General features: G+C 31.3%; 1 protein-coding gene across 1 annotated transcript; it reads right to left on the bottom strand.

Annotated features, from left to right (window-relative positions):
• Window positions 1-9,998: 9,998 nt before the first annotated feature.
• Window positions 9,999-12,362, bottom strand: LOC149197687 (UDP-glycosyltransferase 86A1-like). Its single transcript, XM_089403968.1, has 2 exons — window positions 11,641-12,362; window positions 9,999-11,214 (listed from the first exon to the last, which is right to left on the bottom strand). The coding sequence occupies exons 1-2, from the start codon at window positions 12,143-12,145 to the stop codon at window positions 10,241-10,243; spliced, it is 1,479 nt and encodes a 492-aa protein (XP_089260094.1). The 5' UTR covers window positions 12,146-12,362; the 3' UTR covers window positions 9,999-10,240.
• Window positions 12,363-12,829: the final 467 nt, after the last annotated feature.

Here is a 12,829-nt window from a genome sequence, read left to right as displayed (position 1 = left end):
CCAAATTATCGATATGCAAAAATTGGCTTGATTGATATAGTTTCACAACAGTTGCGTAGTGACTATGCAACTCTAGAACTCGTACAATTGTTGCATAGCAGTTCTCCCACTATCAAAACCAAAGTTGTCCTCGCACCCTGTTAGCCTACTCCTAGCCCTATGTTGTGTGACTTTGAATTTCCCCTAGAGAAAAATGTTAATTGTAGAGTGGAGAGAGAAATGAGGGCGGTATGAAAAGAGATTTGAAAGTGCTCCTTTCTTTTTCTTTGGTCATGAGTATGAACTTAGAATAAGGGTTATTATGACTATTATGGTCATGAAAGATAAATTATAGTTATGAGTTGTGAGGGTGTAATATCAATCATGATAAAAAGCAGTTAAGGAATATGGGTGATACTGGTGAGAGGTGAATTTAGGAAGGGGTGTGTATATGCATATGATGTTAGATGTAAATCTAAATGTAGGGGTTAGTGTATGGAAGGGATTTTATGAAATAGGATATATGAAAGGAGTATATGAATGGAAAAAGTGTATAATAGGGATATATGAAGGGATATCATGAGTTATAAATGGTGGAATGGGCATGATGAACCATACTCAACAACATACTCAATAGAACCTTAAAAATGAACCAAATTTGTTTTTACATGGTTCTGACCAGTGGCCAATGATACATAACTTTTCGAACCCTAAAATACTTTATAGCATTATATGATCCCATGACCTTCTCCTTGACTCATACTTTCTTTACATTTTGTCTTATCTTTATGGACTTGTAGTGATGTGAGACAACGACTCTTTTAGACTATCACAACAACATTTCATAGGCTAAACTACTACAAAAAATCTCAAAATGAATGAAAGAGATAAAGACATTTGATCTCTAAAACCTTGGACCATAACAAGTCCTCGTCTCTACAACAAAAGACTAAAGATAGAATGATTAAGCATCAAGAATTCCACTCCCAAATATGGTTCAATTCTTAGACCTTGGACCATAGACATAGCACTTAGACCCGTAATTATGGACCATCTTGGACCTCAGACCTCTAATCGAAGACCTCGAAGGAGGTAGATTTGTATCATCTACTTCATATCAATAACTTACCAAATGTGTAAGAATTTTATCATAACTTGTGGTTAGGTTTTCAAAATCTTTCCTAGGAAAGTCACTCAAATGTATATAATCATCATTTGAAAATACAAATCATGGTCAAAAGTTAGAAAAAAAACCCATAAAACAAACTTTTTTTATTTGTTTTTTATTAAACTCTACAACCAACTATAATAACAAGCGGTTAATTTAAAGTACAAGAAATGAAAATTATAACAACTAGCAATTGCACCAAAATGTTGCAAAGGAAATGACATAAGGCATAAATTCAAGAAGAATTGTGCCAAATAAAACATCTTTGAAAATAAAAATTAGTAAAAAAAATGTCATTCAGAGTTAGAAGATAAAGAGGAATCACTTACATTATGCCAAATTGACATATTCTTGATAGATTCTATAACATTTCCAACATGAATTGCCTCTTAATCTTCAAAGATGGTGTTTCAAGTTCAAATAAAAAATATTTAATAGATTTTGAAAAAATATAAGTAGTAGATGACATCATATAAGCTAAATAAAATAATATACAATATGATGGATAACTTTCCAAATCTAAATTTGTATCAAAATTTCAGTAAGAAATTTTAGACTTCACCATGTATTAGATGAAAATTAGCTAGACAATGAATTCAATTTTGATGTGAAAATAAACGTGGAGCATAGCTTACTTACATAATTATGTCATTCAACTACATGCAAACCTTTTAGGCCTAAATTATCCTTTGATTTCCATCCTCTTTGGCCCCATTCTTGAGGGGTTTAGGCTATGGCATATGCATGGGATAAAATACAACAATTATGCAAGATTTGAACTTGGTACCCAAATAGGTGGGATCCATCACCCTGTCATGACCAAGGATCTTCCTCAATTCCTACTTCCCATCCACTTCCCACCTTCCACATTGAACAAATAAATACACAAGGAAAGGCACCATTAAAATCCTTACATACAATCCATCAACATCCCTATTAGGTATTTATATCTCATCATTCTTCCCCATAAGGATAAATCTAAAGTAAGCATCCAAAAGGCTCTCAGTATTTATATCTCAGCACTCTTTCCCATAAGGATAAATTGAAAATAAGCATCCAAAATCTCTTAGCTACTAAGGATTGGGAACACACCCAATTTTCTATTTATTCATGAAGCAAACCCCAAGGACATTTGTTGCATGCAACTCTTATTTCCCTTTACAATGATTTTTTTGACATAAAACTTATGTGAACATAGATTATCATACAATGAAAATAGTGAATTAGAGAAGAAAATTTTATTTAATTAAAAAATTAAAGTTATAAAAGAGTTAATTAATTGTTATACTAACACGTGTTAGGTTCATAGCAATATTTTTGTTTACAAAAAATTGTATTGATTTGTTTTAACATAAATATTTGTAAGATGCTATTTGTAAGGTATAAATACATAGTATATTGAAGGTTTCTAATACTATCTTTATTTTATTTTGGGATGCTTTTTACAAACCATATGAACTTAGGGGGAGGATAACAATAACCTATTCACCATACAAATTTCATCCAATTGACTTGTGATGTAACCTATTTAAGGAATTGAAAAACTCTTTAAATTATAAAATTATATAGTGTGAAAAATTCATAATAAAATTTGAACTTATTAATAAATATAATTATTATAAAAATTAATTTAAATACTATAAAAAAATGAGTACACTTTTCATGGTATTTGTAATCAAAGGCTCACTAATTGATGGTTGCTAATTGATGGTCAGTTATGAATTAATTCATATATTCTTAGCATTAAGCATAGGCTAATAATATATTACCAAAAATGAAAATTACAACCAATGTAATTGAGGGTAACCATATTTAATAACATTTTAAGAAATAAAAAATAAAATTCATAATAAATTAATAAATTTAGTTAGAGTAAAAAACATGATATAATATAATTATATAATTAAATTGGCATGCCTATGTTGTTGGATATCTATGTCAACTTATTATCTAAATTAATATAGGGTTGGAAAGTGCCTTTCTCTTGAATACACTTTAAGAACTACTAAATAATCATTGTTGTTATAATGGGGTTGGATATTATGATATCAATACGAAACACTAATTTAAAAATAACCTTTATTATCCTTTTAGATTCACTATCTTCCTTTTTCACATCTCTAGTGATACACATTTTTGCTAGATTTTGAATATTTATTTAATGTAATTACTTGAAGGAATAAATAAATAAATAAATATTAGATTGATTTTTGCATAATACACTATTAAAATTTAAATTAATATTCCCAAAAATCATAACAATGACAAAATTAACTTGAAAAAATTACTTGAAACAGAAACACTTCTGAATATTCCACATTTGGGATGGGAATGGACTAATAGATAGAATAAAGCAAGGCATTTAAGATTCTAAAAAATTTTTAACATGGACAAAATTAACTTAAAAAAAAAGTACTTGAAACATAAACATCTCTGTGTCTATTCCACATTTGTGATGGGAATGGACTAATATATGGAATAAATCAAAGCACTTAAAAATTATACTTTAAATTATATAAACAAACATTGTTTATGACAAAGTCAAAAGATAGAAAGGATGATCACAAGAGTAAATGGATTAGTTTTAAAATATCAAGAATGATAACATTGAAAAGATTGATAAACTCATTTCATTACTACAAACATTATCATAATATTCATATAGAAAAACTAAAATTGGTAAACTCATTTCATTATTACAAATATTCATATAGAAAAAATAAAATTGGCAAACTCATTTCATTATTACAAACATTATTAGAATCTTCATCTAGAAAAACTAAAATTCACAAAAGCCAATTTTAGGTGCCCTGCTAACACTATCCTGCTAACACTATCCTACAAATAGGGCCAAAACTTATGAATATTCATTATCACAAAATTCATTTCCTGAAGTCGTGTAAGTTTCATGGTATGTGCTCACTAACATTCCCACCAATTGACAGATCCCATGACCATTTCCAATGCCAAACCTTAGTGCTAACTCCATCCATGAATGATCTTTCTACTCATGTTTTTCCATCCTACATCCCCATTCCAAGTCATAGTCATGTCCACTGTTCGGCTCAGAGAAAGCTCTTTCCGAATAATTAGATTCGAGCTCTATATCCCTTAAACCCAAGTAACTTTATACAGTTTCATTTATCTCTAGCATAACATCTAAAGTGTGATGGCGGATACGTTTCCTTCTAGGAAGAAATTGCAGAGTCCGTGTTAGGATTATAAACCCAAGATATGTCCACAGTCGGAATCGACCTATCGTTGAGCAGACATTCATTATTTTACCTTTTCCTAACAATTACTCTGTTAGTCCTCCAATATTTATTGCTTGGTTGTGACTACAAAGGTTTGACAGTGGAAACGTAAATATCATCTAAAAAAAGACATTAATCAGAAGTATAATATGGCAGTTGAAGGTTTTACAGAGGTAGTGGTTTTGAGTGAGGATGATAAACATTGTATTCAATGATAGGAGTAATGGAAATTAGAGGAATAGCAATGGAATTTTGTATTCAAACATATTTGTGAGGAATCTGAGAGTTATTAGCATTATCAATTTAGTAGTTGAGGTTATTGCTATATAACAGTTGAATTATGAGATATTTCTTTTTTGTTTTGTCAAAATTCAGTGATACCTGTTTTGCTAGATTTTGAATATTTGTTTAATATGCTTTTTAAAAGCAATAAATAAATAAATATTTGATTGATTTCTACATAATACATTGTTAAAATTTAAATTTAAGATTCCAGAAAATCATAACAAGGACAAAATTAAGTGGAAAAAAATGCTTGAAACAGAAACACTTTTGCATATTACACATTTGGGATGGGAATGGATTAATATATAGAATAAAGCAAGACATTTAAGATTCTAAAAATCCTTAACAAGGACAAAATTAACTAAAATAAATAATAAATCAAATAAAAAGTAGTTAAAACAAAAACATCTCTCTGTCTATTCCACATTTGTGATGGGAATGGACTAAAAGATAGAATAAATAAAAGCATTTAAAAATTACACTTCAAATGATATAAACAAACATTGTTTATGCTAAGGTCAAAATATAGAAAGGATGATCACAAGAGTAAAAAGATTGATAAACTCATTTCATTATTACAAACATTATCATAATATTCATATAGAAAAACTAAAATTGATAAACTCATTTCATTATTACAAACATTATCAGAATATTCATATAGTAAAACTAAAATTCAAAAAATCCAATTTTAGGCGCCCTCCTAATGTTATCCTACAAAAAAGGCCAAAATTTATGAGTATTCATTATTATAGAATTTGTTTCCTGAGAGTCCTCGAAGTTTCATGGCATGTGCTCACTAACATTCCCACCCCATGACACATCCCAAGACCAATTCCAATGCCAAACCTGAGCCCTGACTCCATCCATGAATGCTCTTTCTCCTCCTATTTTTCCATCCTACATCCCCATTCCATGTCACAGTAACTTCCATTGTTTGATTCAGAGGAAGTTCTTTCCGAATAATCAGATTTCAAGTGAGGATTATAAACCCAAGATATCTCCACAGTCAGAATCGACCTGGCGTTGAAGGATCGTTTCGAAGAATACTCCAGCCAGCTCCTGCTGGGTACAATCCATGTTTTTGGCATGAGAGCTTCGCTTCTTTTCTACTCTTTCTCTAGCGCTCGAAAGAGAAAAGGTTCAGTCCTCGAGTAGACTACAAAATAGAGGTTCTCAAGCATCTTCAATCCATCTTTATTATGAAAATTTCCATCAAAACCCACAAACACCTTGCTAAAAATGCTAGACCTGTAATTTTTGAGAACCTGCAAACGAACTTCCGATGGCTCAAGGGGAACAACAAATCTATGAAGAAATGAGCATTCGTCAGTTACAACCATCAGCATGCACAAGTTTCTATCCAGTCAGAACTGGGACATGTAGGTGTATCTCAAATCAATGGATGATTATAATTCAATCGTCTAACAAAAAGATCGAATGGTGCACAGTGACGATAGGTAGGTTGTAGGGAAGTTCGTCCAAAAACAAAATGCCTAACGGGGTAAATATCTTAACATCTTATGCACTTAGAGTAATATTTCAAATTTGTGTAATTTAAATATACAACTCTAATAGAAAATCCACTCTAAAACAAACTCTTTCAATTATTTAAAGTTCTTGATTAACAACTCATTAATGTACTCTTAGATGAGCAAAGAGGCACTCACACTCTACAATCCATTATAGGAGTAATGTGTAGATGTAATGTAAGAAAGTTTGTCAATCTTTTTACATGTTAATATGCTGAATTTATATTAATATGTATTATAATCAATATGTATCATTTATAATAGGTAAAGGATTGGTAAATAATTACATGTCAGTTAAAAATAATATAGAGGCACTCTACAACCCATTATAGGAGTGATGTGTAGGTGTAATGTAAGAAAGTTTATCAACATTTTTACATGTAGGCTTAATATGTTAAATTTATGTTAATATGTATCATTTATACTTAAAGAATTGGTAAATATTTACATGTCAATTAAAAATAATATAGAGCTCGTAAATGTTGTAGTGTACATAAAAAGTTAAAAGTAATAAAAAATAATAAAATCCGATTTGTTACATTGTAATTTTGTTTTTATTAATAAATTCCAAATAATTTTTAGATAAAATAAAATCATAATATACATATTACATTAAAATATATAACTTATAAGTAGCAAAAATAAGTTAAGATCCATTTTACCTTATAAAATAGAATAATGATTCTATAACCATATTTAAATTTAATTAATAAGCACATAAAAACTTTAATACTTACAACAAACTTACAATATAACAATTTTTTTAACCATGGATATTCACATCTATTTTGCTATAGTTATTATTAACTTGTAAATAAGCTTTGTTACAATACCATGGTTCAACAATACAACATACCCAAAAACCATCTCATCTATTTTACCATATAAATTAAAATAATAATTTTGTAACCATTATTAAATTTCATTAATAAACACATAAAAATTGAAAACATACAATAAATAAATAAATTAAACCATCCATATTCACTCCCACTTTACCATGGATATTATTAACCATACCATATCATGGGCCAATACGGTTCATCAATTCGAGGTGCCCAAAAACCTTTCACAATGAAAATAATACTCATAGATCTAATGAGTCTTTCAGATTAATCACATCGTTAGGATTTGGTTGATGTTTCCAACCAACTAATGTGGTTCATCCTCAATTCGAGGTGCCCAAAAACCTTTCACAATGAAAATAATACTCTTAGATCTAATCAATCTTTCAGATTAATCATATCATTAATTGAAAGATAGTTGTTAATTAGTTGAATTGTTTAATAATTTAGTTAGAAACTAGCTATTATATAACAGTTAAATATTTATTACTTATTACATTTATTATTAAATAATATCAAATTTTATATTATCTAGGATAATTAATTTTTACAGTTTGTTAGGGTTTGACTAATCAAATGGTTTAATACTTAGTTAGATACAGTTATGTTGTAATTAAATGTTTTATTATGATATCATCAATTGATTATTTAATAATAATAATATGACCTCTAAATAATTAGTTATCTAATAATACCAATACTATTTATAAATAATTAATTTATGAGATATAATTTGTTAGGATCACATTAATTCAAGTTAAATTAGGTTAAAGGCTTAATGTTTGGAATAATTTGGATTAAAATATTTTAATATTATTATAATTTAATATTAATAAATATTAGAGGAGAACCTATCTACCTTAGATGAATTTAAAGGTTTACTAGATAAGAGGACTGATACATATAAAAAGGGGACTTAGTGTTTGGACTAATTTAGATTAAAATATTTTGATACTAATTTAACATTTTTAGATAAATTTAAAGCATTATGAGATAAGAATTTTAAAAATCAGGAATAGTTAAGCTTACCATTGTGAAGCTTACCATTTTGAAGTTAAAGAAAATTAATATAGATAAAAGGGGAAAAAAGGGAGAAACAAAAAGAACAAAAAGGAGAAAGGAGAGGGAAGGGAGGAAAAGTCAAGAGGAGAGAGCTGGAATCCAGCTGATCGACCCTAGGAATGACTTTGGATTCTTCAATGCAAGCATGGTGCTTTGATTTTTCTGCATGTTCGGTAAGGGTTGATGTGTTGGAGCGATTGTCAACAGCATGCTCAAGATTATCAGCTTAATAGACCTTCTTGTTTCTCCGACTTTGGATTCTTCAATGCAAGCATGGTGCTTTGATTTTTCTGCATGTTCAGCAAGGGTTGATGTGTTGGAGCGATTGTCAACAGCATGCTCAAGATTATCAGCTTAATAGACCTTCTTGTTTCTCCAATGTAGGGGATGCCACAGGGAATAAGGTAAACTCATTTCAAGAATTAGTGAGCACACTCCTGACATTAACTCCTTTCAACTAATTAATGGCTATTTTTCAACGGCTAACTCTGGGCAATGATGCATCTCTATTTCTCACCCTTGTCCTTAGAATGAACCACATTAGTTGGTTCGAAACCTCGACAAAATCCTAACGATGTGATTAATCCCAAAGATTATGAACCACATTAGTTGGTTCGAAAGGTCGACAAAATCCGAAAGATTGATATTACAAAATAATACTTACAATATCATGAGAATTTTAACCATGGATATTATTAACTATACCATACCATATGAAAATACCTTGGATCATCAATACCCCATGCCCAAAAACCACCTCCCATTTCACAAACAAAATATTTTTGAAATATATAATTTTTTTAAATTTAGCTTTTTTACATTTTTGGGCCAAGAGATTTTGATGGAGAGAAGTTGTAACGCCTAGTTATATTATGTTATCTAAACATTTTGCCCAGCCAAATTAAAAAATAAAAAATAAAAAAAAAATAATTAAAAAACATTTTGACTTGGTGAAATTACATAAAAGAAAAAATAAAATTAATAATTGAATGAGCTTAAATCCATCTTAACTCCTGGTCTATCAAGCTTCCAGAGGGATCAAATTTCTAAATGTATAAACCTTTCTTCACTTTTTGCACTCAGAAAAGAGGGTATAAACCTTTCTTCAGTTTTTTCACTCAGAAAAGAGGTTTGCACTGCACCTCAAAGGATTTAATCTCTCTTGGCACTTGATAAATCCGGAATTAAGATAGATCTAGGCTTGTATACCATGCATCTCAAACACAGAAAACACAAATCCACATAAAACCTCAAACACAGAAAAAAATAGATCCAGAGATAAAACCTCACACCAAACAACGATTCAAAAACCTTAGATACTCCAAAACTATTCAATAATCCAAATACTTAACCATATATTAATTATTAAAAAGTATAGAAGTGGATAAATCAAATATAATTATACCTCATAACTCAATCACATTATACACTTGATTTCATAACATATCTTTCCTAATGAGGGTTTTACATATATTTCTGAATGAGGGTTTTCTGCTCGTAAAACTTTATCACATAGACATGTCATCACAAAATCCATAGGGAGAATAAGCTAATATCCTATTAAAAAGAATAACAAATTTTATAAAATCTATATGAAAATTTAGGAATTAATTAAAAAATATTATTTTACTAAAAATAATATAACTTAAAGAAACAAAAACAATATAACTTCTTTTATAACTTTCTCCTTTTATTAAAAAAAAGCTAATATCATATTATAAAGATTAACAAATATCATAGGAAAAAGATTAACAAATTTTATAAAATTTATATAAAAAATTCAGAACTAAGTAAAATATAACATTTTACTAAAATAATATAACCTTCTTAAAAATAGATATATATATATATATATATATATATATAACCTCTTTTATAACTTTCTTGGGATACCTAACTTACCAAACCCAATTAGAGATTTTCAGTCAGCCATCCGAATGGGTAAAATCAGGGTACAAATTTGATTCGATTACAGGATGAGAATTCAGACACGAAACTCTAACGCGAACCTAACCTAATCGAAACCATGTCAGCACTTTTATGACTTACTACATACCTTTACTTAAATTGCGTAACTCGTTCTCGTACCTATCGCTTTTCTTCGGAGCTCCAATTTCACACGCAACCCGTTAATGTCGGGTTCCTGTTGACACCGAGATATTCCACAAAGCGTTGCAGGTTTCTCCAAGAGGATCCTCCATCGCTAATTGCTTTCCTTATTACTTCTCTCAAATCTCTACTGTTCCTCCTCATCACTTCACCTTCTTGGCTTCCCAGAAGAGTTTTGATAGCCCTTGCAATGCCTGATCGCTCTATCAGTCCATCGTCCCTTAATGTATCTAACCGCAATCCAATCTTCCACTGGTGAACCACAAGCATTCTATGGGTGTATTGATCAGCCCACTGTGGAGAAACCAACATGGGCACCCCCAGACTCAGGCTCTCCATTGTGGAATTCCATCCCCCGTGGGTGAAGAATCCCCCAACAGAAACATGAGATAAAATTGATAATTGGGTTGCCCACGGAACCACCAGGCCTTGATTTTTCGTTTTCTCCAGAAAACCCTCTGATAGAACGCCGCCATTATCATTTCCCTCTGAATCAGAATTCAACATACCTGGACGAATCACCCAAACGAACGGCCGCCCGCTTTCCAATAAGCCCATAGCTATCTCTTCGACTTGAGCTTTGGATATACGAGCCACGCTTCCGAAGGAAATGTAGAGAACAGACGATCTGGGCTGCGAATCCAGCCATTTCTCACAATCCATTTCTGCCCACATACTTAATGATGTGGGATTCATTAATATTTTCTCATGCTTTCTCTCATCTTCAAGATAAACTGATGGAATAAACGGACCGAGTGAGCAGATGGGAGCCGCTGTGTTTCGAACTCCATCGCTTGCTTCCCTTTCGAGTTCGTACACTGTATTTCCAATAATCCATTCTGTCTCGTCGAGTAAAGGGAGCTGTTTCACAACAATTTGATGCAGCGGACTATAAGGGTCTCCTGTCTGGATATCTGATGGCAGATCTTCCGGCTGCAACTGAGGAAGTCCGGGAATGTAATCAATTATATCCTTCGGATCTGTAAAAAGAAAGTACTCGTCATTATTTTATTTTACTTTGCTGCATTATATCTTTCAGAGTATGTGACCTATTTTTTTTTTTTTTGGGTTAGAATGAATAAAAAATTGTAAAGAATTTTTGATTTGGGTTGTTTAAACTAGTTTTTTAATATATATATATGAATTTAGTTCTCTCAAAAACTCTCAAAAACTTTCAAAAAAATTTTGGGGATTCTATTGGTTTTTTACTGTATATATAGATTCTGCACTATAAAAACCCTCAAAAACCTATAGAACTTCTGTTGCTAAAACTTCATACATCAAATTAATGATTTAAATGGATTTTTGCTAGATACTAAACAAATTAGATCAGAAAATAAACCAGAAAACTTTTCAAAAAAACACTCAAGTACTAATCTCATCTAAAACCATAACTATACCTATACCTTCCTTTTTAGGTGGAAAGTGTCCGTTGGATATAATCATGGAGAGATTCCTATAGATGGCATAAACACTCACAGACTGCGACCAGAATGCGACGAAAGGAACCTTAAATTTCTTGGCCACAAGAAACGTCCAATTAAGATAGGAGCTGCCGATAATACAGGAGAACTGGGGCTTCCCAGCTTCTGTATCGAGGTGGCTTTGTATCAGATGTTCGGCATGATCTCTCATTTCGTTATGTACACATCTGTGATATTCCAAAGGATTGGCCTCTCTATCAAAATCCAGCGGTAGGCCATCCGAAACCTGTACGAAACGAATGTTTGAAATCGGACAAACTGAAATCCCTTCGCGATGACTGCGGGCTTTCATCATTTTGGAATGATTGGATTCAGTGTTCATGAATGTGACAAGAATGTCTCTGGAGGAAAGCATCTCAGAGAGTCGTATCAAGGGAGTTATGTGGCCCTGAACTGGGTATGGTATAACTAAAACATGGGGAGCCATAGCAAGCAGAAGACGAATATTAGCTCCTCACCCGGGCAATTAGAACAGGGGATGCCGCATTTATCTGTAGCTCCTTCTGGCGAAGTGTTATATAGAGTGGTTCACAGGTAGTAGAGCAATTAATAAAATGTTCAGTCTCCATTCGGTCATTTGTTCAAACCTTGTGGAAACCCTCAGAATCAGTCAATTTGTGGAAAATTAAAACTAAATCACTCGTACGGTTCTTTAAAGGAAGAGTGTGATTAAAAGGCCAGTAAGTGAACAATGCTGTCAAAATCTGCAATGCAAAAATTATAATAAAATGCGGAAAAAATACTTATAGATGAAATATTGAGTTTAATAATAAAAAAATATGGGTCTGGAGTATGTCTTAGAATTGTTTTTGGAGTATGTTTTAAAATTGCTTCTATTTGGTTAAGAGTTTATTTTCATCCAACTTAAGGACACAAGTTAAAGGCTCAAGATTCAGAGACATCTGGAAGGGCTCAAGACCAAGTTATATTAGGGATGAGCGAAAGTCTGCCCTCTTACTGACCATCTTACTGACCACCAGTGGGTTATTCTCGGCAGCCTGGTTTTCCTTGGAAAAAGATGATGAATCAAGGTACATTAACTGACAACAGCTAAATAACTATCTTTACTGTTAATTTGACAACTAAATTACCATAAATTTTCACCCTTTAA

Source organism: Pinus tabuliformis, chromosome 2_2 (assembly GCF_031772625.1).
Source record: "Pinus tabuliformis cultivar Carrire ecotype Pingquan chromosome 2_2, CPIR1, whole genome shotgun sequence".
In the NCBI taxonomy this organism is placed as follows: Eukaryota; Viridiplantae; Streptophyta; class Pinopsida; order Pinales; family Pinaceae; genus Pinus; species Pinus tabuliformis.
The sequence above is the reverse complement of the archived record's forward strand: the minus strand, read 5'-3'. Positions and strand labels throughout refer to the sequence as shown.

Excerpts from the sequence above, each read along its gene's own strand:
- LOC149197687 (XM_089403968.1), bottom strand. The coding sequence starts at position 12,145 with ATGGCTCCCCATGTTTTAGTTATACCATACCCAGTTCAGGGCCACATA. Across the intron at positions 11,215-11,640 it reads CTTTCCACCTAAAAAGGAAG|ATCCGAAGGATATAATTGAT; the intron begins GTATAGGTATAG and ends TTCTTTTTACAG.